Source organism: Nicotiana tomentosiformis, chromosome 2, assembly GCF_000390325.3.
Source record: "Nicotiana tomentosiformis chromosome 2, ASM39032v3, whole genome shotgun sequence".
Lineage (NCBI taxonomy): Eukaryota > Viridiplantae > Streptophyta > Magnoliopsida > Solanales > Solanaceae > Nicotiana > Nicotiana tomentosiformis.
This window is the reverse complement of record NC_090813.1, coordinates 115,449,870-115,476,778: the sequence shown is the minus strand read 5'-3', so window position 1 is coordinate 115,476,778 and position 26,909 is coordinate 115,449,870. Positions and strand designations below refer to the sequence as shown.

General features: G+C 36.1%; 1 protein-coding gene and 1 long non-coding RNA gene across 3 annotated transcripts; one reads left to right on the top strand and one right to left on the bottom strand.

Moving 5' to 3' along the window:
• Positions 1-7,791: 7,791 nt before the first annotated feature.
• LOC104088863 (serine/threonine-protein kinase SRK2I-like) lies at positions 7,792-14,477 on the bottom strand. Its single transcript, XM_009593608.4, has 9 exons — positions 14,055-14,477; positions 12,373-12,447; positions 12,192-12,293; positions 12,058-12,111; positions 11,860-11,952; positions 11,637-11,729; positions 9,154-9,258; positions 8,967-9,065; positions 7,792-8,479 (listed from the first exon to the last, which is right to left on the bottom strand). Exons 1-9 carry the CDS (start codon positions 14,226-14,228, stop codon positions 8,210-8,212), a joined length of 1,065 nt encoding a protein of 354 aa, XP_009591903.1. The 5' UTR covers positions 14,229-14,477; the 3' UTR covers positions 7,792-8,209.
• A 117-nt stretch (positions 14,478-14,594) lies between these two features.
• On the top strand, positions 14,595-20,839 carry LOC117274801 (uncharacterized). 2 transcript variants are annotated; one of them, XR_011414169.1, is made up of 5 exons: positions 14,595-14,685; positions 14,810-14,860; positions 18,525-19,136; positions 19,240-19,307; positions 20,491-20,835. It is a non-coding gene; the product is annotated as an uncharacterized lncRNA (long non-coding RNA). The 2 variants fall into 2 exon arrangements; XR_011414170.1 differs by lacking the exon at positions 18,525-19,136 and having other exon boundaries at positions 20,491-20,839.
• The last annotated feature ends 6,070 nt before the right edge of the window (positions 20,840-26,909 follow it).

The following is a 26,909-nucleotide window of genomic DNA, read 5'->3' as shown; positions in this document are numbered from 1 at the left end:
ACGTGAAGGTTGTGCAAAGATTAACTGGGCACACAGACTCCTGTGGCGATTCATCTCGAGGTCCTCCGACAAGAGCCACCGGTTCTTCACACTATTGAAGAAAAAGAATAATTTCTCATGGAACCCGGAGTGCCAACAGGCCTTGGAGGAGCTCAAGCGGTATCTATCGATCCCACCGCAGCTTCACACGCCAAAGACAGACGAACAACTATACTTGTACTTGGCAGTATCAGAGATAGCGGTAAGTGGAATCTTGGCCCGGGAAGAGCAAGGTACACAATTTCCAATTTACTATGTTAGCAGGACCCTAGGTGAGGCCGAAACTAGGTACCCTCACCTAGAAAAGCTGGCACTCGCTTTGCTAAGCGCCTCTAGAAAGCTAAAACCATACTTCCAGTGTCACCTCATATGTGTCATGACTACTTACCCGTTGAGGAATGTTATACATAAACCCGAGCTCTCGGGCCGGTTGGCCAAATGGGACGTGAAAATCAGTGGGTACGATATTGAATATCGACCCCGGACCGCCATTATATCTCAAATTTTGGCAGACTTTGTGGCCGACTTTACGCCGGCCCTAATACCCAAGTTCGAAAGAGAGTTATTAATCAACTCAAGGACCTCCTCGGGAATCTGGACCATCTTTACGGACGGCGCTTCAAACGCAAAAGGGTCCGGACATGGAATCGTATTGAAGCCACCAACAAGCAATGTAATTAGACAATCTATTAGGACTGTGAAATTGACTAACAGCGGACCGAATATGAGGCCATGATTGTAGGCCTTGAACTAGCCAAAAGCTTGGAGGCAGAGGTGATCGATATGGAAAAGGATGTGAAGGAGTTCGTACGAAAATGTAATGAATGTCAAAGATATGTTCCAATGATTCATCAGCCCGGGGAGCTGCTGCATTCAATTTTGTCACCATGGTCGTTCATGAAGTGGGGAATGGATATCGTTGTCCCCCTTCCATGGGCACCCGGTAAGGCTCAATTTTTATTGTATATGACTGACTATTTTTCTAAGTGGGTGGAAGCCCAAGCATATGAGAAGGTCAGGGAGAAAGAAGTCATCGATTTCATTTGGGACCACATCATATGCCGGTTCGGAATGCCAGCCGAGATCGTATGCGACAACGGGAAGCAATTCATCGGCAGCAAAGTAAGCAAGTTTCTCGAAGATCATAAGATCAAAAGGATCCTATCGACATCCTACCAACCTAGTGGGAATGGACAAGCCTAATTGACCAACAAAACCATACTCCAAAACCTCAAAAAGAGGTTGACCGACGCCAAAGAAAGATGGAAGGAAATCCTGCCAGAAATCTTATAGGCATACTATACGACATCGATGTCCAGTACGGGGCCCACCTCATTCTCACTGGTTTACGGTGCCGAAGCTCTGATACCGGTAGAAGTCGGAGAACCAAGCCTCAGGTTCCGATATGCAACCAGGTAATCAAACGACGAGGCTATGGATACGAGCCTAGATCTATTAGACGAAAGTATCGAAGCAGCCCTTGTCCAGTTGGCCGCCCAAAAATAACGGATCGAGAGATATTACAATCGAAGGGCCAACCTTCGATATTTCAATATCGGGGACTTGGTGTTAAGGAAGGTCGCGCTAAATACCCAGAACCAGAACGAAAGGAAGTTGGGTCCAAATTGGAAAGCCCCTTATCAAATTATCGAGATCACCGGTAAAGGATCGTACAAACTCGGAACAAAGAACGGTGAGCAACTACCGAACAACTAGAACATAGCTCACCTAAAGCGATACTACTGTTAAGGTATGACCTCGTTCATTTTCTTTTATATATTTTTCATTCCGAACTAACTTTTGCAGGAAATCATCAAAGTACAATACAATCTTTAGGCCTGAAGGCACGCGTTACACTCTTTTTTCCTCGAATCGATTTTGTCCCAAATGGGTTTTCCGGCAAGGTTTTTAACGAGGCTACGGTAAATCGTGCTAACTTAGAATTGAAGTCGATTACGAACCGGTATCGAAGATCATGACAGCAGTATTCGAGGCCTCTCTACGCTCGGCCCCGAACACTAGGGGGCATTACCCTCGGATAACGACTTTAGCAAGAAGGAAACTTTATGATTGAATGGTCTCGGCTCAATCGATAGGATTTACTGTAAGGGCCAAATGGTCAAATGAACCGTGCCCGCATAGACTACTCGAGCTCTGGCACAAAACTTATACACATGTGTAACCATTACGCACAAGAATAAAAAGAAGTTTCTACGTTGCAGATAAATATCTTGTCCCTTAAGAAATTTTTTTTTCTTTTCCTCTTAAGGAATTTCTTACATTCGATCCCCTAAAGGTATCGAGCCCAAGGGTCTCCTTTATCCGGGTTCAAATGATCACTCCCAATCGGGGGTTGCCGTCCAAAAATAAACTCAGACGGCTCGGGCTATCGGAGCCCGGGGGCACGAGACCTTTTAGGCAGCGCCCGAACCTTAAAGGTTACGACCATCCCCATTCGGGGACTGTTATCTTAGGCAAGCCCGGATAACTGGGGGTAACAAGCCCACTGGGGAACACCCGAACTAAAGGCTACGACCATATTAAAGCTCGGAGACGTCCGAGACCCGTAACAAAAAATAAGGCCTTCAGAATTTCATAACCAGTTCGAAACGATACCTTCGGCAAACTATAAAAAATCATAAGTACTTTGGGGAAAACGTTTCTGGTCATACCGAACCCCCATGATGCCTTAAACAAAATAATGTCGAAGGCAAGGCCTGTTCGAACCTCCGAACATGACCTAACTATTTTATGCTAAGGCATTTCGATCTTTGCAAACATAAAGAATAAAGCAAAGGAAAACAAAATTCTTAAACTGTCGAAGGAAAAAGCAAGCCTTGTATATTAAATATAGTCTTTACAAAGGCCAAATGGCCTTAACAAAAAATACAAAAGTACACAAGTACAAAAATCAAAACGCAAAAAATTTCTACAAATGCGTCTAAATAGCCTGGTTTTCTCCACCCTCGGGTCCATCGAAAACCCTCAAAGTCTTCTTCTTCTTCTTCTTCTTCGGGGGAGGCCAACTTCTTGGCCTCGGCCTCGAGCCCCTTAGCGGTTTTGATCTCTGCCGATAGATCGAAACCACGAGCATAAATCTCCTTGAGGGCCTCTCTTCACGACTGCCGCTTCTCATAATCAACAATGTCCTTCAAGCGGTCCTTGGCCGCCTCGGCATCGGCCTTATATTGGGCCACCATTTCGTCGGCATAGGCTTTAACCACCACGGCCGCCGACTTGGCCATTTCAAGATCCTTGGCCATAATTTCTCGCTCAGAGGCGGCCGAGCTTAGCTAATACTGGAGCTCTTCAACCTTTTTGGCCTGCACCTCGACCTTTTATTTTTCCGCTCGAAGCTGGGCCTCAGCCGAAGCCAGTTGCACCTGAGAAGTCTCTTTTTTCGAGGCCAGGCGATCCATCCTGCCCTCCATTCGTCGGTCTCGGCCTTGACATCATCCATCTCAGCTCGCAGTTGATCGACCCGATCAATTTTTTGTTGGACCTGCGGATTCCGATCGTTAGTCATCAAGTCTAGTACATCATCACTTACCTCAAAGACTTTTACCTCTTCCACCAGAACAACACGTTCTTTCTGAGCCGCGTCCAACTCGACTTGAAGACTCTTGTTCTTCGTGTTGCTCACTAAGAAGTTTGTACATATCTCTCTTCTCGATAAGCTCTTTGGCGTTGGCCTCGAGGAGACTCAACTCTTCTCGATATCGGAGGAAGGTTTCGTGGTGAAGCACCAAAGCTTGCAAATATAAGGAAAAATATTAAGATCATTAAGTAATCAAAGCTGGAAAATGAAAAGGTTTGGTAACACCTTACCCGATTCAATGCATGTTGTGCTTCGTTGAACAAGCATGGAGATTACACCTCGTTCATCTTTGCCTGGTCTTCTTCAGTCACCAGGCACCAGAGGTAACTAGCTACCCCAACATGCGCGGAAAGGACCTGGGCGTCCTCTAGAACAGAGATCATGATCGACCGCTTCTGACTAGGATCGACACTCGGGGCAAGGAATCGGTTGACCAATCTCAGGCTCGAGCTAGACCCACTTGTCCCCGAGGGCGGACTTCTTCTTGGTACTTCTAAATCACCAAATCCGGTGACATCCTACGTGGCAATAGAATCCACGCCATCAAAAACGCTTTGGAGGGGATCGTTCGCTCCTTGGACCCCCTCATTTGAACGCTCTTTCGCCGCTTGAGCTTCACCGAACATTGAGTCCATGAACGACGGTGATCTCGTTATATCAATGACACCGGGTGGAGCAGAACTGGCGTCTTGAGGGTTCTCGACCCTCACTGATGCATCGACCTCTTGAGTTTGGGAGGGATTAGCCTTTATCGTCCCCCCTTCGGTTGATGCCCGTTCTTCATGGAACGATGGCTCCCGGGCACTAAAATTTCATCCTCTTCAGAATCGTCCCTGAGCCGGTAGAGGGAGTCTGAATCAAGTATTCGGGAGTTGGAGGTTTCTTTTGGCTTGCGGATCAGCCTCCTCCTTGGTTTCTTTTTCTCCGAGCTCGGAGCCCTTTTTCTCTTCTTCTCTTCACCCTGTTTCGGAGCAGGGGACTCAGTGGGGAAATCGTTACTACCGGATGGGCGGCCTCATTTGGACGTCCTTGGGTAAACCTGCAAAACGAAATAAAACAAGTAAGGACTTAATCATGCAAAAGGGAAATCAAATATTACTCACGAAATAGATCTCACCGTGCGAACGGGCCTCCTATCAGCCCTTTGAAAGCTCGCGCCATGAGCGCTCGGAATAAGGCCTTTGTGATACGATGTCCTCGACCCACTCCTTGAGTTGAGGGACCGCGTTCGGGATCCGAGCAACAGCTACACCATCACAGAACATCGATAAGAAAGAAGGAAAAGGGCGATAAATAAAATCTTGGAAGTAAAGTTATATACTTACGTGACATGTTCCACTTCCTAGGGAACGACATGTGCTCTATCGGTATCAAGTCTGAGGTCCTCACTCGGACAAAACGGCCTAGCCAACCTCGATCCCTATCTTCATCGATACTCGAGAATGGGGCCTTACTGGCCCGACGGGCGAGCTTGATCAGTCCCCTCGGTAGAGTCGGGGACTGTATAAACGCATGAGGTGGTCGATAGTGAAAGGACACCCTTCGATCTTGCTTACAAAGAAACGAAGGAGGATTACGATCCTCCAGAAAGAAGGGTGAATTTGACCGAGGGTTACCTCGTATCTTTTGCAAAAGTCGATGATAACCGGGTCTAAGGGGCCCAGCGTGAAGGGATAAGTGTAAACACTTAAAAATCCCTCGACGTGGGTGATGATGGCTTCGTCAGGTTCCAGAACCACCACATATTTGTCGACCTAGTTACAATCCTTTTTGACTTCGGAGAGAATATCCTCGATGATCGAGCAGATGCACCTCGAGGCATCCTCGCACCGGCCTGGTACGGAGGATGGATTTTCGATCTTAAAATCAGCGTTGACCGGACATCCCCCTAGGATGAACATTTTCAGAGGCGGTTCCGGTACTGGTACCTCGACAACAGTACGCGAAATGATCTCTTCGGTGCCCGGCCACGAAGTAGAAGGAGTATATTTTTGGGGAAAGTTTTTTGAAGTCTTCGTCATTTCTTTGAAAATGAAGGAAAAGGGAGGAAAAAAGGAAGTTAAAAGAGTACACTTGATGGTTTGGGACGAAGACGGAACATAAGTTCTTATAAAAAGGTCTCAAATAACCGAAATATAAGTGCCTGAAAATAATTAAGATTGATAAGGTACGAGGGCAAAAGGTTTGAATGAGCAAAAGATGGGGTATTTATAGTTTTCCAGCTACGGTCCGCATCCTGGAGTAGTCGACCAGCAACTGACAAGCATTTAATACCATTAAGACTTGACTGACGAGACGTTTCGTCTGTTTTGTTGTTTTTGTCACAGGGTATCGAAGTCAGGACCCAAAGCTCATATCGTTTCTCGTTGTCTACTCTCCGAAAAACGAGAGGACTATACGGTCGAAATCGAGCTCACTTATGACATGGAAGATTAGGCTCGGAACATGACAACAAAAGACTAAAGATCGACCCTGAGCCCCACCGAGCTAGAACCCGGGGTCAGAACGTCTGCCTTCGGGAACATTGAGTCCGTAATCCCGGAGTCGATCTTAGCCCCGATCGAACTCGTAGAAACATTATTAGCATAACCAACAGAAGACCGAAATATCCGTATCTCGGCGCGTATCAGTAAGGAACCGACAATCAGCTAATCAAGGAATTTTTACTTTTTATAGAATTGTACCTAAATTTACTTTATAATTCATTTAAGGGGGGTGTGATAATTCATTTAAGACATTGTAACACGCATTCCAAAGCAATATATTACTATTCTCTTTATGTTCTTATTCTTCTTGATATCGATTGAAATACGTTCGGCTCGAGGGTGGCTAATCTTCCAAGGCTGGAACTATTCAATTCGTGTGGTTTGCATTTACTTTATAATTCATTTAAGGGGGGTGTGATAATTCATTTAAGACATTGTAACACGCATTCCAAAGCAATATATTACTATTCTCTTTATGTTCTTATTCTTCTTGATATCGATTGAAATACGTTCGGCTCGAGGGTGGCTAATCTTCCAAGGCTGGAACTATTCAATTCGTGTGGTTTGCATTTACTTTATAATTCATTTAAGGGGGGTGTGATAATTCATTTAAGACATTGTAACACGCATTCCAAAGCAATATATTACTATTCTCTTTATGTTCTTATTCTTCTTGATATCGATTGAAATACGTTCGGCTCGAGGGTGGCTAATCTTCCAAGGCTGGAACTATTCAATTCGTGTGGTTTGCATTTACTTTATCATTATTTATTTCAATTGCAATCCGATTTATCATTTTGTGTCAAGTTGATCCACTTATCCTTAAAATCACTTACAAATTCAATTGTTATCCGATTTTGAGGGTAAACATGTTAATACAAGTTTGACATCAATCTTCAATAGGCAGGCTATGTACAAAAATTTCAACTTAAAACAGCAAGAGCTAGATGATTCGACAAAACGTGGGATTTAAGCAGTAGAGTTGCAAAAAAAACAAGTTGGGATTAATAGCCAGTCACTTCCCAATCATTCCCTGCGAGTGTTGTGGTCAAATAGTTTTGTGGGTCTTTACAAAGTTGTTTTTAATTTTACGATCATATCTTCTTCTTTTTTTCACATAAGAGATTTACTTTTACATATAATATATCTATGTTTTATCTATAAGAGATTTAAAAAGGAAACCTTCTTAATTTATTGTAAATGACTACGAAGACCCATTTCCTCGTGAGTGCTACCAGCAATTATGACTGGAGGTTTATTTGCGGGAGATTTTAACCCAATTTGTTGCACTTTTTGGAGACCATGTGCCGAGGCTGTGCTCTTATTCAGAATTTCCAGCTTGCCAGGGCTAATTCTTAACCTCCGGCAACTCTGATTTCTTGCTATATTTGATTTGCGTGGCTGTTGATTGTTTGCCAAGAGAAATTGGTAATTTTATATAAAATGTCTGCAAAGAGGATTCATATAACTGACCCAAACTTAGCTTGGAATTGAGGCATTTTGCTTTTGGGTTCCTCAGAGGATCATTTTCCTGATAATTTCTTCCAACAGATTTAGAGACGCATCTCATGGTACAACTTACCAAAAAAATTGTCACTTGACCATTATAGGAAAAATGCACTCTGCTATTAAGGAAAATTTAACATCGACTAGAAGGGCTAGTTAAACTATACAGAAAGGAAAACCTTTGCTAATAATATTGTAATACACAAGCCCTAAGACTATAAGCATCTCAACTTACAAAAACCACAAAGACGCATGGTTTGACACAAAAGCAAATAAGCAAGTACAAGAGTTACAAACGAACTTCACTGTATAACACTATAAGCGAAGAGATTTTGAACTCAAGTATGAAAACTCCATTACTTTTTCAGCCAATTCCTCCTATGGTGATAGAAGAAATAATTCATGGGTACACTAAAAGCCCCTTTCCAGGATAAGAACTTGATTAATTACAAGCATTGTTAGTCCATGTTCTTGCAGCTGAGTAGTCAATAATCTCTACGCCTTGAACACCAACAAGTCCAGAAATGTTCTCGTAAGATTGCAGTACGACTTCTTTCACAAGCATGGCAATGAGGTACACTCACATTGCATATATGATCTCCCCGCTGCTATCAATATCAAGATCAGGATCTGAATCCAAGTCATCCATGTCATCGTCCATCATTTCCAAGTTATACAAGCCAACTGGTGGTACTGTTGCCTCTGAGATTATTTGCATGATCGTATCTATGCTCTGCATTGGCTGATCGGGCTCTTCAAACTGGTCGCTTATCATCTTATCGTCCATTAAATCTGCCGGAAGATTCTTCAAAAACCATACATGATTTTTGATTTCAGGCATTGTGATCCTCTGTGCCATGTGCAAAGGAAGATGACTTCAGCATTAGTGATAACTACAATCTGTATTTTCTTCAAGACTACCATGTGACACCCTTTTGACAATATCTCAAAATGTTTGTCACTTAACGAATTTACAAAAATCTGATTATTGTTCTCTTCATCCCAGCTATACATTCCTATAAGTAGTGTAGTTTTTTTTTTTTTTTTTGGAGAATGTATTAGTGTATTTGTTTCCTACTATTACTGGTATAATATATAAAAGTCAAATTATATTTTTTAACTTCATGCCAGTCAATCAGGACTGTGTAGGATGGGGCTAGACAACATTTTCAAAGAGGTGCCTTAACTACATTGTAATTGGATGGTGGTCAGCAATTACTACTATAGGCAAGCTTGGATCAGATTGTAGTCAAAGTTCTAATGCAATCACAACAGGGACATGCCAAAACTCTATCTACCCACGTTCGCATACTGATTACTTTTAAAACCACACTAACCTGTGCCGGATCTCCAACAAAGATCCTTGAGATTAAGTGGCGACATTCCTCAGATATCTGAATGTTATCTGGAATAGAATACTGCACGCTCAGGATTCTCTGTGCCGCAAAGCCAATTGGGTTAAAATTTTGTAATAAGAAATCCAAAAGTAATTCGAATGAAGTCATGATAATGATTAAGATGTACATTTATCGTCTTCCGGAAATCTTTTGGTTCATCAGGATCCTCAAAAGGGTAAGCACCCACTAACATGACATACAATGTCACCCCACACGACCAAACATCTGCAACCTGAAATAAAAACAATCTGTGACATTCTCCTGTTGATTGAAGTTCATGTCAAAATAACACAGTACAAAAGTAAGCCATCATGATAGAGTACATAGTAAGTACTCAACATATTGAAGTACAAATTAAACATATAAGGCAAAATGGCCTCGTAGCTACTTAAACTTGCATCGATTTTTCCATCCCAGTAAACAAACTTTCAACTTTTCCATTTGAACACTTCAACTTATCAAAACGCATGTTTTAAACACTCAATTGCGCTGACAAGGATAACACGTCATATGTAAGGCTTTTTATGGTTTGACACGTGTAATTTGTGGGTCCCACATTTTAAAAATCAATTCATGAAATTTTTCTATAAAAAAAAATTCTCTCCTTCTCAACCCCACCAAAACTATTCCATCGTTGCCCTACCACCACCACAAGCTTCATCTCTTAAATTATCTACCTTATTTTCCTTCTATTTTTAATCCAAACCTTATCTTTTTAGTCTTATGTTCAATAAAATTGCCATTTTGTTCATAAAATGCTTGGCCTCATTTCCAGAAAATTTTCCGATATGCCAGCGGCACTGCTGCCGTCATCATGCCCTGCTAGAGCACCAGAAACCCTGCATATCTTCAGAGACCGAAGGCACCAACGAGCAACAAAAATTAGAAAGCCGCAGTCGGCCACCAATCCAACATCACCTTTGTACTACCAGTGAGTTACCTACTTCCACCAAATCTCCTCCATTAAAAAAAGAGAACACCAATCGATCTTCATTAAAAAAAGACCACCTGTGAAAACACCTCGCAAGAACCCTATAAGAAAAATCAATCGAGAAAAGGAAAGAAAAAGAAGAGAAATTAAGGAGGAATTGGGGGAGGTGAAGGGATCGGGAATAATGGGGGTGGGAATACCAGAAAGGGGGAAGGGGGAGGGGTTAAACGAAGGGGGAAGGGGGAGTGGTTAAACGAAAGAGGAATTACGGTTTTTCTTTTCTTTCTTGTTTTTTAAGTTTATGTTTTTGTCTATTTTTAAAGGAACTCAGCATAGTCACGCGCATTATAAGCGTGATGTGCACGCTGTTTGTCCAAGTCAGCTGTGTTGTTACCACGTAGCAATAGTCAACGGTCAAAGTGGCTTATTGATGTGTAAATAATCAAGTTGAAGTGTTCAAATGGAAAAGTTCTAAGTTTGTTTACCGGGATGGAAAATCGATGCAAGTTTAAGTGGTCAGGAGGCCATTTTGCCAACATATAATTATACTGAACACCTGAGAAGCTATTCATCCTCGTACGAAAAAAGACTGCAACAGATGTTACAAGGCCAAGGTTGAGTGAAATTTCATGGATGCTAACCGAGCTAATCTTTTTTAGTGCAATAGTCACAAAACAAAATTTTGTCACTAAAATATACCTCAACTTCTGGTCTAACTTGATTAAAGTAAAACCCCCCCGGAAACCTTAAACCCAGCAATAGAAATATACTTTCCTATATAAAACCCACCAGAAACCTACATAGGCAAGTTACAGAGAAAGTTGAGGTATATTCTAGTAACAAATTTTTGTTTTTTGACTTCTGCATAATAAAAGTATTCTTCCGTTCCATTTCTCCTTCATCAACAACCCCGCATCCCTTCACTATATAAACACACACAATGTGTAATTCTCACGCTATATTTTGACTAGGTTGGTTAACACTTAACAGTATATTAACATTAGAGGTTGATCAATGGGCAGCACTAACAGAATACAGTCCTTAGGAACTAAAGTTTAGAAATTCTATAACTGTGATACTTCATTCTGAACAAAATTTCCCAAGCTTCTATTACACTGGGTTTGTTGTTGTTATTACTAGCACCTCACTATTGAAGCATACAACATAACTAGAAATAACAGGACTAGACTAGCTATTATGTAGAGACAAAGAAGTCGAAATCCCAAAAAGGATATGAACCTAGACAGTTGGCCCAGAAATGCTCCTTTACATGGTCTCACTCTATTACAAGATTGCTTACCCAACATATCATGGTCTCAAGCGAAATGGCCCAGAAATGCTCCTTTAATAAGTTTCAAATTTCTTTATATTTCAGTCGCCCAGATATGGAGTTCTATAAGGTCACTTAGACACCTTTAAAATGGCTTAATGTTTATAATCTATTTTTTTTTGTGGTGGGGAAGCAAGTCAAGTAATATAATGAATCCATTTATGCCTCTGCTCATCAAGAACACCATCTGCTCTCTTTCCCCTCTTATGGGGAGTGGGGATAAGAAGGATGCTCAGCTGGACATTCCAGATGACAATAAGTAAATGTCAGTCAAAGAAAAGCTCACTTGTTATTACTTTTTTACATAAAGTATCAGTACTGCTATTAATAACACATTAAACCAATTTACCTTGCCATCATATTCTTGCCTCAACAGAACTTCTGGAGCAATATAAGCAGGAGTTCCCACTGTTGATTTTGGTTGTGAATGCAGCAGAGAAGACTGCAAAAAGTGCACTGCAAGATTAAGAAATCGGGGAGCACATATGCATACAAGCTGTATATGTATTTTGCATGAAATTAAGAAGACCTAGACGGCTCTGTGAGTGGCTAATGATGGGAAGCCCTAGTACCTTGGAATACCCAAAATCACAAATTTTTAGCCGAGGAGCAGGGCTTCCATCAAGCAATGTATTTTCCAGCTTCAAGTCCCGATGACATACTTGCTTCAATAAGAAATACAACAGAAACAGGCTGAATAAAGTTCCAATATGATCTCCATATTTAATAAACTGAAAGAAATTGAGTAAATATTCAGGGAAAGTCATTACCATGGAGTGACAGTAGCTGACTCCAGATATAAGATGCTGGAAAAAGAAGCGAGCCTGTGCAAGAAGAGATTACGTATCCTTATAAATCTCACACAGCTATAAGCAAAGTGTTCTACAATTAACAGGTTAAATACCTCATCCTCATTGAAACGCCCTGCATTAGAAATTCTCTCAAAAAGCTCCCCACCCGATGCATATTCCATCACAATAGCGAGATGAGTTGGCGTCAAAATCACCTAGAGTACAATTTTAAGCAGACCAGTCATAAATATATAACATCCTATCTAGGATCTAAACGGGCAGTCAGTGGAAAACCTCTCGGAATCTAATTATGTTAGGATGCCTCAGGGACCTGTGATTGATTATCTCCCGCTGAACGTTTTCATCTATCTGCAAGGCCAGAAGATGGGAAAAGAAATGAGCAGTGTCATATGCAGCCGATATAATTCACACTACAAACTTTTCATCATAATATTGAATTGGTCCTTTCAAGTTTCATCTAATGTGTGGAAGAGAGAGACTAGGGTGGCTCAATTAAAAGGTCTATAATTACAAGCACTAGAGCTTAGGCTAGGCCGCATTAGGCATTGGAGTACAATCCAATACAAAGCTTCATCAAGATTGACCACAGCTTATGATTTTATTTATTTATTTCATTATTGTTATTATTAGTACTATTATTTTTGGATAAAGAGCACAGCTTATGATCAGAAATATCAGATGGATCTTTTAGTTCTAGTGAGACACATATTGTTAGCAAACTGCAGGTCAAGAAAAGGATAACATGTTAAAGCACAAATAACTTACCGCAAAACATAGCTGTAAAGCACATGATAAATTCTGCAGCAAGTGTTTTAAAAAGATGAACTAGTAATACCTAAATACACACATGCTTGCATACAACCTGAAAACCCATAGCGAAGAGTACAGTTAATGGATTTTGCAACTAAAATCCCCTAAATAACTTATCTTACTCTAATACTCTCCGTTCCTCAGCCTGCTAAAAAGAAAATAATCTTCGTTCCTAATTTTATTATATATGGGAATGGTAACAGAAATGAGTATGAGGGTTTCTTACCCACTTATTGTCAAAATATGCTCAAACCATTGAGGGTAAGGGTTGTAGTCTCTTTATATAGTTTTGTTCTATCCCATCTCTTAAACTAACTTTTTGAGGTTGAGTTAAGTCCTTATTTTTATCAGGGTGCTAGAGCCAGACTCATCCATGATGTTGGATTATTCAATGTTGGACTGAGATTTTACATTATCTGCACTTCAAATATCTAGTCCTAAACGTGACAATGTGTTATAAAGTCCCATATTTGTTTGAGGGTATGAGTTGTAGTCTCTTTATATTGTCTTGCACAATTTTGACCTCTCAAGCTAGCTTCTGGGATCGAGCTAAGTGCAGGTTCACTTTTCTTGAGAAACCAGCCAGAAGATTACTCAAAACAGAACCTTTCCCAGCCAGTTTGAGTATCAAAATTGATTAGTACCAAGTACAAAAATTACCAAGTGGTGCATGTTACTCAACCTACCAGAAAACAAAGTTGAAGCAAAATCAGCCCCTTTTAGATAGCCAATTTGATAGTTTTCCAAAGAAGTAATAAATAAAATCATTGCATTTAACCCGTTATAGCATTCAACGAACTTATCACAATTATCCTGCTATAGATAAATCTGCTGAAAAAGTAGTTCACGGAACTCACACCAAAGAAAATGACCTCATTTAACATTCGCAATTTAACAAAGGCAGATCTAAGATTATAAGTATGTGCAGAGTACATCAGTAGAAATAACATATTCGAAAAAAGAAAAAAAACTCTTATAGGTTAAGCCAAAATCAGTGGGTATAAACGAACCGGAAAAACTTGCATTCAGCTGATTATTCAGGCAATGGAAGGCGAAGAAAGAAATAACCGGAATTTAAAGCAGGTAAAAATGAGCAAAATTACTAATTCCAAGAATCCAAATTTACATTTACATAAGAAACTAACCTTGTCGCCTCTTTCGATATACTTGACAGCTACTAGCTCTTTAGTCTGCTTATCTCTCATCAACCTCGCAACCCCAAAATTACCCGACCCGATATCTTTAACAAGATCGTACCGGTCACTGTCGTGCATGATCGGCATATCCATACCCGGACCCGGAATCAGACCTCGATCCATTTCGTTTGTTAACTCAGATTCAGCTGCACTCTTAAAGAAAACCGAAGCTCCGATTTACATCCCAGAGCTACCTTTCCAATGGCACAAGTTACCAGAGCTGGTGATCGAAGTGGTAAGTCGCTTTTACCCTCAGATAAGAAGCTGTCTGTAAAGAAACGGAGGAAAATAGAGGAGAAAGGCGGTGGCTTTTTCGTACTTTTGACCTTTTTCCGGTCATGAAGTTATTGGAGTAGATATTTTTATGTATAGTCGGCAAGGTAATGAAAATATCTTTATTTTTTAATTAAAAGTCTCTTTCTTATCTTTCTCTCTCTGCAACAGTTGAAATGGATTGAGGAAGAAGGAAGAGACGATAAGTTGGTACTACAAGATATAAACGACATCGTTTTGATAAGCTGGACGTTAAAAACGACTGCGTCTTTTGCAAGTTGCGACAGCAACTGATTAGATGTTCCTTGTATTTATCCACCTTTGTCTTTATTTTTGTCATTTTCTTTGTTTTTTATTTTTTAGTTATTTAATTTTCTTTTTTTGTTGGTCAATTTTGTGATGGGACTATGCTTTTTGGTTTTATGTAACAGAATTATCCACCAAATGGATATGGTGCATTTTGGCGTGACCCACGTTTTGAGGTAAGGCATATTAGTTGATGTTTGTTTCCCAGTTTCTTTCTTTGGAAAAAAAATGAGATTCCTAATAAATTACATTTATTTTCCGAAAATCTTCTGTTGCTAATGAAATTATATTATAAGATGAAATTATATCTGACTGTGAAGGTTAAATTACTTAATTATCTAAACTCTGTTATTAATTTATAGAATCATAATAGCTTAATAGAGAGGAGTTTTTTAAAAAGATTTCGCCACTTAGTAGTAATAAGGTGCCAATAAGAAACATTATGAATGTAACAAACACTCTTAGCTTATATATACTACTACTAGTAGTAGGAAAGAAGGAAAAAATGGAAAGTTGTACTTTTATATTATGTTGGTAGACAACATCACTTCCTTAATAAATTACTAGTAATATTTTCTTCTTAGACGGATAACTTTGCAAAACTAGCCACTATCATTCATTGTTTGTTGTATCTTCTTCTTTATACTCACCCTCCCTCCCCTATGAATTGAAGTGTTGTAACCACGCAACATTCATCTCTTAAAGTTTTTATCCTTAACTCATAGGAGTGTTACTTAGGCAATTGTAGCTAGACCTATATTAGAATTTCCTTCTTGTCTCATGACAATGAAATTTTAAAGCCAGTTCAAGCAAAAAATAAATAAAAAGAGTCTTGTACTCTTCTTCAATAAAAAATAAAATAAAAAGTCATTGAAATTTTAAAAACAACGTAGTTGCAATGATGATAAATTGTAGCCGACATAAGTAGTGAAATGAATCAACAAAATATCTGGTCAACATTTAATCTGTCTCATTGTTTCCTTCTAAAGTTCTACCAATAAAAAAAAATCTATCTATCTATTTCGTTTAATTATTAAAAAGAGAGAAAAAGACCTTCACATTAAGTCAAGTGACAACCTCACAATAGGCCACTTGACAATTTAGGACAAAGTTAACTAGGTTAGGTAATAATTAGTTTTTTTTTAATTTAAAATTTTAAAAATTTAAATTATGCATTATGTGTGGTTAATAATTAGCTACTCTCTTTTTAATAGATTTGAAGTTTTAAAATTATTCTAAAATAAAAACGAAAATAAGAAAAAGAAAAAAACCGCCAATCCAAATTGAGGAGTAGTTTCTTCCTAATATGGTAGTCTATATCTATAAAATATTACAAATATATTTTTTGATACAGGAAACAGTTTGATTTCGAATTTAAAGATAAAAATATTATTTCAGATTTATAGACAGAAATATTTGAGTTGAGATAAAACAAAAGTTCATTTGCTTATGGCAAATAATGCAAAAATAATAAAAATATCAGTAAATTATGACAAAATAGTAAAATTACTTATTTGCTTATATTTTTAAAAATTCTAAATTATAATTTTAATATGATAGTATTTATATTATACGAAAACAGAGATAATATTAGGATATTTTAACTTTGAATTAATTTATAAAAATAAAATAAATCAAATAAATAATACACAAGGATATTATTGATAAATTTAGAAATTTGAAGTATTGTGAACAATAAAAAAAATTAAGCTCCAACCTTTAAATTATTTTAAAATAAAATAAAAACTAAAAAAAAGTCAATTTATCCCATTGCATATCGTGAAAATAATAAATTTTATATAATTAATTATTGTATTTTAAATATATTAATTATTTTTTTACGGAAATAATAGTTTTTATATATTGAAAAATATTTATTTTGAAACCTTTATATTTTTTATTTGGAAGTTACTCACACATAATATAACTTCATATATTATATTAAAACAGTGATAGTGAAGCATGATGTCAAGTCAAGTGTCATAGAGAGAAAATGCTACTCGGCACTTTAAAGGCTAAAATTTAACTAGATTTTATGACAAAATTTAATCTATATCTATATTATAAATTTGTATATATAATTTGGAATGCTAAAAAAATTAAATGCTAAAATACACAATCTTTAATATTCTTATTATATTATATCATTTCGAGATTTTGTATATAAATAAAGTCAAAAATAAAAAAAAGATATAGAACAATGAATGAATTCCAAGTAAAGGAGTATTAAATTAATAATCAACTTTGTTAGTAGTAGAAAATCAATATTATCTATGTTATATTAAAGGAGGTAATAAGCAAGGATATTAAATCTAAAAATAAACTAATAAAAAATTCACATGATAGTGCAATCATAGTGAGCAACAAATAAATCAATAACGATAGAGAAAACAAAAGAAGAAGAAAATGGTATGAAATATAAAATGATAATATGTATTAGAATTTCAAATCATAAAAGCACTTTTTAGTTATCCCACTGCATATCGTGAAAATAAATTTTTTTATATAATTTAATTATTAAATTTTAAATATACTTAATTATATTTTTTACGGAAATAACAATTTTTATATATTAAAATTATTTATTTTGAGATCTTTATATTTTTTATTTGAAAGTTACCCACACATAATATAACTTCATATATTATATTAAAAGAGTGATAGTGAAGCATGTGGTCAAGTCAAGTGTCATATAGAGAAAAAGCTATTTCGCACTTTAAAGGCTAAATTTAGCTAGATTTTATGACAAAATTTAATCTATATCTATATTATAGATTTGTATAGATAATTTGGAATGCTAAAAATTAAAGTTAAAATACACAATTGTGATGACCCAAAATGTCATCTTTAAATTCAATAATTAATTATGTATTCTAAGACCTTGAAAAATACTATTTATTATTTCTCGACTTGCGTGCGTAGTCCGTAAAATTTTTCAGAAAGTTTTTATATGAAAAATGGATTAAAATGTGAATTAGAGCTTTAAAACTCAACTAAGTTGACTTTAGTCGACATTTTAAGCAAACAGACTCGGATTAGTATTTTGACAGTTACGGTAGGTCCGTATCGTGATTTGGGATTTGGGCTTATGCCAAAAATCAAATTTCGAGGTCCCTAACCCGAGATATGGAATTTTGATGAAAAATTAAAAGTTTTAGTTCAAATAGTAACCAGATGTCAAATTATGTGAAAATGACCCTGGAATAGAATTTTGATGATTCCAACAGCTCCGTATGGTGATTTTGGACTTAGGAGCGTGATCCGAATTTTATTTGAAAGTCCGTAGTGGAATCAGACTTGAAATGCCAAAAGTTAAATTTTTGGGAAGTTTGACCGGGGGGTTGACTTTTTGATATCGAGGTTGGAATCCGATTCTGAATATTGGAATAGGTTTGTTATGTCATTTATGACTTGGGTGCAAAATTTGAAATCATTCTGAATTGATTTGATGTGTTTCGGCACAAGATATAGAATTTGAAAGCTCAAAGTTCATACATTTTGATTTAAGGTGCGATTCGTCGTTTTGATGTTGTTTGATGTGGTTTGAAGCCTCGACTAAGTTTGTATTGTATTTTGGGACATGTTAGTATAATTGGTTAAGGTCCCGAGGGTCTCGGGTGGATTTTGGAAGGTAAACAGAATGGATTTCGGACAAAGAAGGTTGCTGGAAATTTCTATTGCAGAAATTTCGCCAGAATTTTATGGTGCATAAAGCTAATTTTGGAAGCTTATATCTCGCAATTCATAAGGAATAGGAAACTTTTCAAAACATTAAAGTTGTAGTCGTTTGATTCTAGTTTCCAGAAAGTTAAACCGTTCATTATTTGGACATTTGCACAGAAATTTATGATGGATTGAATGAAGGCTAGTAAAGTCGTTTCGTCAGAAATTTCTGCTACGTGAAGCCGGCTTTGGAAGCTTATATCTTACAATTCATAAGGAATCGGAACATTTTCAAAACATGAAAGTTGTAGTTGTTTGATTCTAGTTTTCAGAAAGTTAAACCATTCATCATTTGGACATCTATACATAAAGTTATGATTGATTGAAGGAAGGCTGGTACAAGCAAGTTCTGGTGGACTTTTAGTGACGAAAAATGGACTTTTAGTGACGGAGGGGCAGAAACTTAAGGACCAAAAATGGTCATTTCCTTCATTTCGTTTTGGATTTTTGGAGCACGGTTCTTGGGTGATTTTCAATGAAAAACATTGGGGTAAGTGTTCCTTATTCTATATTGATTATATTTCATGATCTCATACTCATTTACATCATGAATCCGTGAATTTATGGAAGAAAAATCAAGAGTTTTGCAAAATCTTCCAAAAACGAAAATTTAAGATTTGGAGGCCGAGTTGTTATCGAAATTTGGTAAAATTGGTATAGGTGAACTCGTAATTGAATGTGTTGTCGGATTTTGTAAGTTTCGCGGATTCCGAGTTGTGGTCCCCACAGGTAAATTTTGAGTTAATTTCGGATTTTATTGAAAAATACAATATTTTCTTATGAAATTGATTACTATAAATTTTTTTGACTGTATCGAATTAATTATGACTAGATACGAGTCGATCGGAGTTGGAAAATCGAGAAAAAAAATAATACTTGGTTAAATTGGAGCAAGTCGAGGTAAGTGACTTGTCTAACCTTATGTGGGGGAAATTTTCCCTAGGATTGATATTGATGTGATTATTGAAATATATTGAAAGTCGTATACACGAGGTGACGAGTGTATACACGGGCTAAATGTGAAAGGTTATGTTTTAAATTGTGTAGATCACTATTGCGCATTTATTAAATTATTTTATCTTGTTATATTCTTCATCATTGATCTGAGATATATACTTTAATTTTGTTTGACCTTTTCCTGCTAATTGTTTTACCTGTTTAGTTGAAACTTTTTTTTTTATTCTGTGCATTATTTGAAGATTGATTTTCTTTAAGTTAAATATTATTAATATGAAGTATTTGACATTTTTAAACTTGATATTGAAGCAACGTATTAAAGATTTTGAAATATTATTTTCCTGAATTATTTATTCCTGAATATTTTTGTAAGATTTTCGTACTCATTGTGATGGAGTCGTGAGCTCTTTATTGTGGAAAAATATTATTGATGATTTATTTTGGCATGAGCCGTGAGCTCTTTATTGTGAAAAAATATTGTTGTTGAATTACTTTGGCAAGTTAAATTATTTGAGCACTTGAGGTGCAAATTGTGATATATTGTGATATTGATACGCATGCGGTGGTATAATGTCTCGGTATTGAAACGCATGCGGTGATATAAGGGTGGCTTGATACGCGTGGCTAGTAGGGGGAACTACTAGAAGTCATGCGGTGTGATAAGGATGGCTAAAACGCGGGATGCTATTTCGGAAAAAATATTTTCTTTCAAATAAATTGTGAAGGCTCCCGCGGTGAGATAAGAAAATAAGATATTGTGAATTTATTTATGATTTGGGACTACGAGGCGGTACCTTGGGAGTGCCCTTGTTGATATTGATTTATGGTCGTAGTTGCCTTTGATTTTTGTTGTGATCTTTCTTAAAATTGAAAAGAAATTATGTTTTATTTCCACGAGGTATATATTTACCATTATTGGGTGTAATTAAATGTGACATACTACTTGATTCATTTTCATTGTCATTTTTATCTTATTATATTGTTTAAACATTTTTATTATGCCATTATTTATTCTCCAGTAGGGCCTGACCTGACCTCGTCACTACTCTACCGAGGTTAGGCTTGGCACTTACTGGGTACCGCTGTGGTGTACTCATACTACGCTTCTGCACATCTTTTTGTGCAGATTCAGGTACATCTTATCAGACCAGGCATCAGTAAACTAACTGTACGAGGAGACTTCGAGGTATATCTGTCAGAGCCCGCAGACTCCAAAGTCTCCTTCTATTCTTGTTATGTTGCGTCCTTATTTTCTTTAGACTCTATTATATAGAGACATTGAAGATAAATTCTTAGAAGCTTGTGACTTATTTCTACCGGGTTTTGGGAGTTAAAATTATTTGAATTGTAGTTTATTTATTTCAGATATTTATTATTATTTCGCATTGATAGGCTTACCTAGTCTTAGAGACTAGGTGCCATCACGACATTCTACGGAGGAAATTTGGGATCGTGACAACAATCTTTAATATTCTTATTAGATTATATTATTTCGAGATTTTGTATATAGATGAAGTCAAAAATAAAAAAGATATAGAACAATGAATGAATTTCAAGTAAAGGAGTATTAAATTAATAATCAACTTTGTTAGGAATAGAAAATATATATTATCTATGTTATATTAAATGAGGTAATAAGCAAGGACATAAATCTAAAACCAAACTAATAAAATATTTACATGATAGTGCAATCATAGTGAGCAACAAATAAATAAATAAATAACGATAAAGAAACAAAAGAAGAAAAAATGGTATAAAATATAAAATGATAATATGTATTAGAATTTCAAATCAGAAAGCGCTTTTGAGTTATAATGACAAAAATCATACATATCTAAAATATCACATAACTTAAATCTTAATAAATAAAGTCAAAATTCAAAAATATTAGGTAATGAAAGAATATCAAGAAATAAAGCATAGTGTTAAAAGATAATTAATTTTAATAATTAAATCTTAAAAATTAAAATTGTAATAAGACGTCAAATGTGAAGTAAAACTTAATTTCTAGGCATATAATACAAAAATACCAATTATTTAAAAATTTGGTAGATTTATAACTAATAAAGAAAAAATTAATTTATATTTTTGATGACTTCAAATGAAAATGTACAATAGAAAAAACGTTTCAAGAAAAAGTTTTAGGAATATATATATATATATATATATATATATATATATATATATATATATATATAAATTAACATAAATATTAAGACAAGTAACAAGCTAATAAAATGTCATAATAACAAATAAAAAATTACTAAATATAGTAGATTATGTAATAAAAAAAGTGAGGAACTAAAAATTTATTCGATGACTATATGAATATTTTTCTAATTTCATTTGATTTTCTTATTGGTCATGTTTCATTGGAAAAGAAAAGGAAAATTAAAATATAATTTAAGCAATATGATATAATATGGTAAAATAAATTAGATCACACAACATGATTTATATTCTCCGCGCATCGTGTGGGTGCTATACTAGTTTCGGTAAAGATGATTAATGCAGGCCTTATACTGCAAGGTTAAGGTAAAAATTGCACAGATATACCCATTTTTTAAAACTATATAATCCATACCCTAATTTTAACAATTTTAGACGCCTCCTCCTCTTCCTCCTGACCTATGCGCTCCTTTCTTCCTCCTATTCTTGTCTATCAATTAACTTTTCAACCACTACTTTAATATATTCACTAATAAAATGTGAAGTCAAATTAACAATTTAACCTACATTTGATCAAATAATGTCACGACCCAATTTCACCTTTAGGTCGTGATGGCGCCTAACACTACAGGTAGGCAAGCCAACTAATAAATTAAACATACATTGATAAAATTTAAAACCAAGAAAATATAAACACAAACTCTACCAATGTGTGTGCCAAGACCTGGTGTCACAAGTGAGTGAGCATCTAGTAGATTATACAAAACTCCAAATACTGTCTGAAATGAAATAGACAGAATGTAAATATAAGAAGAGACACTGGTAGCTACAGAACGGCTGAGAAATGCAGCTCACCACTACGCCTCGGGATGACGTGGGTATGTGATGATAGGTCCTCCACTAGTACCTGTCTCAGGTCCTGCACAAAAAAAGTGCAGCAAGTGTAGTATGAGTACATAAACAACGTGTACCCAGTAAGTATCAAGCCTAATCTTGAAGTGGTAGAGACAAGATGACCGACTTTGACACTAACTAAGGGTCAATAATAATAATTGAAATAAAACTAGGATATTTAAATCAACATAATTTACAATAATCTATTTAATCAGCAGAAATAATCAAATTTCCTTCGAATGTAACAATTCTCAATATATTAATTAAATTCCCTCAATTCAAATAATTTCCAATTTATCAAGTAAACCTCATTCACGGGAGTAACAATTAATTCCTTAACAAGCAAGAATAATAATTTATTAAATTTTAAAGATTTTCCAATTTATTAATTAGCTTCATAAGCTGAAATAAATTATTAAAGTATCGTGTAATTATTATTATTAAGCACGATTTCTGCCGAGGACGTACGACCCGATCCAGAGTGTCGTGTACACTGCTGAGGGACGTGCGGCGCGATCCATAGATGTATCTATCCTGCCGAGGCGTTTGGCCCGCTCCACAAGAAAGTAGGACATTTTTTATGTGCCTTCACAAGGAGAGTATGTTTATTATAAGGTAAATTTGGGAGGAGAACAATTTATTTTAATAATTAATTGATTTAAACAAAAATTAAGCATATGAGATTTTCATCCTTTAATATCTTTATCTAACAATTCACAATATATTCATATAGATATTAATTAATATAAATAAATCAAAGAATACAATTTATACAAGTAAGGCATGCTTTGAGTCCTAAACTACCCGAACTTTAGCATTTAATAGTAGCTACGCACGGACTCTCGTCACCTCGTGCGTACGTAGCCCCCCCCATAATTAACAATAATTATTTAATTTTTAATCACCTATGAGGTAATTTCCCCCTCACAAGATTAGATAAGAGACTTACCTCGTCTTGCTCCAATTTAATCCACAATTTTGCCTTTTCCACGATTATCCAACTCTGTCTGGCTCGAATCTAGCCAAAATAATTCGATACAATCACTAAATATTATAGAAAATAAATTCTATAAAGAAATACTACATTTTTAATAAAAATCCCGAAATTAATTAAAATTTCGCCTGCGGGGCCCACATCTCGGAATCCGGCAAAAGTTATGAAATCCGACAACCCATTCAATTACGAGTCCAACCATACCAGTTTCACTCAATTCCGACTCCGAATCGATACCGAAATCTCAAAATTTCGTTTCTATGAGATTTCTAAACTTTTCCAAATCTCAAATCTCGAAACACTAATTAAATTGTGAAAAACAATGATACACTTGTATATGTAGACCAAATCCGAGTTAGAATCACTTACCCCAATGTTTTTCCCTTAAAAATCTGTCAAAAGTCGCCTCTCCTCAAGCTCAAGTTCACCAAAAATGGCAAATGGAACGAATGCCCTCTTTTTATAAAACTGCCCAGCAGCCTTCGGAACTGGTCCTTGAACTGGGCCTCGATCGCGGCTTCGATTACAGGCTCGAGCCTGGACCTCGATCAGGGCATCGAACATGTGCCTTCGATCAGGGCATCGAGCTTGGGTCTCGATCCTAGCCCTCGAGCCTTACCTTCGATCATGCTCTCGAGCCTTGCCTTCGATCGAGGCTTCGATACTAAGCCTCGTCCCTGGCTTCGACTCAGGGCTCGATTGTGGGCTCGATATCTGGGCTTGATCACAACCCAGAATGTCCAACAAAAGAGGAAAAATTGCAGCAGCTTTTTAACTCAAAATTTTGATCCGTTAACCATCCGAAACTCACCCGAGGCCCTCGGGACCTCAACCAAATATACCAACAAGTCCTAAAACATCATACGAACTTAGTCGAACCTATAAATCACATCATACAACGCTAAAACCATGAATCATACCCCAATTCAAGCTTAATGAAACTAAGAGTTTTCAACTTCTACATTCGATGTCGGAACCTATCAAATCAACTCCGATTGATCTCAAATTTTACACACAAGTCATAAATGACATAACGGAGCTATGAAAATTTTCGGAACTGGATTCCGAGTCCGGTATCAAAAAGTCAACTCATCGGTCAAACTTCCAAACTTAAATTCTTATTTTTAGCCATTTCAAGCCTAATTTAACTACGGACTTCCAAATAAAATTTCGAACACGCTCCTAAGTCTAAAATCACCATACAGAGCTGTTGGAATCATCAAAATTCTATTCTGGAGTCATTTTCACAAAAAGTTGACCGAAGTCAAACTTAGCACTTTAAGGCCAACTTAAGAAACCAAGTGTTCCGGTTTCACTTCAAACACTTCCAAATCCCGAACCAACTATCCCCGCAAGTCATAAATCATTACAAGCACCTACGAGAAGTTTTTATTTAGGGAACGGGATTCTAAAAGTTAAAAATGACAGGTTGGGTCATTACAAATAATGTCATAAAATAACAAAACAGAGTATTGTTATTGTTCTCTATTTGAATTCAGAAGCCCTGTCAACAGAAGGTAAAACGTGGACTTCTGTAAATTTTACAATCTTTTATTTTGCAAGCTCGATATACAAATCCAAATGCATCGAGAGCGCAACAGATACTCTCTAGTTCATCTTGTTATGCGTTTATCTCATACTGAATATACAGAAGTTCCAAATCCAGTATGAAGAACATGAAGAATTCCCCATGAGGTAAATCCCGATGTGATGCCAAACCAACTCTTAGTTACACTGAAAAGTTAATTTGTCCTGAAGTTTGCACTACAAATTGAAGAACTTCAAACTAATTTGTCTGAAGTTTGCACTATGAACTAAGGGAAAACTGAAGTTTGCTCTTGTATTATGAACTGAAGTTCCTAAAGTTTGCACTACAAATTGAAGAACTTCAGACTAATTTTGTCTGAAGTTTGCACTATGAAGTGAGGGGAAACTGAAGTTTGCCCTTGCACTATGAACTGAAGTTTGCGTGATTGCCTTTGCAAGTCAGGCCAAACTTCACGCAAAAATATCTGAAATTTTGCTTTGATAAGGCTACACTTCAGGCAAAAAAGTCTGAAGTTCAAACTTCATACATAAATTTTTGCTACTTCAGGCCCGTATGTCTGAAATTACACGAAAAGTGGGTACGCTTGTAATTTGTTTTGTAAAGCGGGTATAGGTTAAAATGTGACCCAAAAATTGGGTATAGATGCAAATCCCCCTAAGTGAGTTGGGCATTTATAAAGATCCAATAACTAACATATTTGTGCTCGTTGAACCATGTCCATAAGTCCCTTATCTCATGTTTGACCATATATTTTGGCTTTATTTTTTCAAAAACAAAATTGAAAACATTGTTTGTTTATAAATATGATCATTTTTGGGGGAAAATGTTTTCAAAATAAGGCAATTTTTGGGTGAAAGTTTTTCTTCCACTAATAAAACTTAAACTTTTCTTCAAATAAAATGCATGTCCAAACACAACTTTAATTTTCAAAAATTAATTTTCAACACAACTTCAAAAACTCTCTTTTCAGGTGTCAATCAAATCTGTATCCAAACGCTATCTTAGATTCGGCAAAAGAAGAAAGAAAATTTACTTTTACTATTTCATTGCTGCCGTACCAAAGCCTCAATGACACCAGGTAGCCATGGTAGAGGCTTGTTGTTTAGAAATTAACTAGTGTATCCTGAAGTTAAGATTTTTAGTTCAAATTTTCGGGATAAAAAAAAAACTGGTTAATCCCTAAATAGCAACGTTAAAAATGGCTATTTGTGTACATCCCCAACAATCGGTTAAAATTTGAGATCCACATAATTTCCTTTCAACCTCGCTAATAATTCGGCAATTCAAGTCAGCGAGTTTATATTTTTCTCTTCCAAACTAGTATAAGAACCCGCGCGATGTGCGGATAACTTGACAAAATATTAATCTTATAAAATTATGTTCTAGTATATCATAATAACTTAATAAATATTATTTGTATTTTATTATTTAATATAGTGTGCAAAAATATAACACAATCTATACAAAATTAAAGGATACACATCATATAGTAATCAAATAAATTGTTTGATCCTTTTTATTTTTATTGTTAAATTAGCAAGTACTTAGTACTATTGATAATTTTTTTGAGTGTTATTTATATAACTTTTATATTTTAACTAATTTAAAATATAAATATCATAAAATTATCTCTATCCCCCTTTTTTCGTACATTCCTTTCTACTGTAATACTTATTTGATTAGTTTTCAAATTTTGTAGTTTATTAAAAATTTAAATAATGTAATATTTTTTTACTAAATTATAATTTTGAATTCATCAAAAGTATAAAGAGATAAGCATTTATAAAGATACTATTAGGATATTATACATAATATATATATGCTTATCTTATGTATAATATTCTAATAGTATCTTTATATTTTGTATTTATCATTTAATTGAAAGTTTCTTTATTTTTTGTCATGACCCCAAATTCCCTCCGTAGGATGTCGTGATGGC

What these genes read in the sequence shown, in the direction of transcription:
- LOC104088863 (XM_009593608.4), bottom strand. Translation starts at nt 14,228, where the DNA reads ATGGATCGAGGTCTGATTCCGGGTCCGGGTATGGATATGCCGATCATG. An exon ending in GGCGTTTCAATGAGGATGAG is followed by an intron (nt 12,112 to 12,191) that starts GTATTTAACCTG and finishes CTTCTTGCACAG; the next exon opens with GCTCGCTTCTTTTTCCAGCA. An exon ending in TTGTTGGAGATCCGGCACAG is followed by an intron (nt 8,480 to 8,966) that starts GTTAGTGTGGTT and finishes CACATGGCACAG; the next exon opens with AGGATCACAATGCCTGAAAT.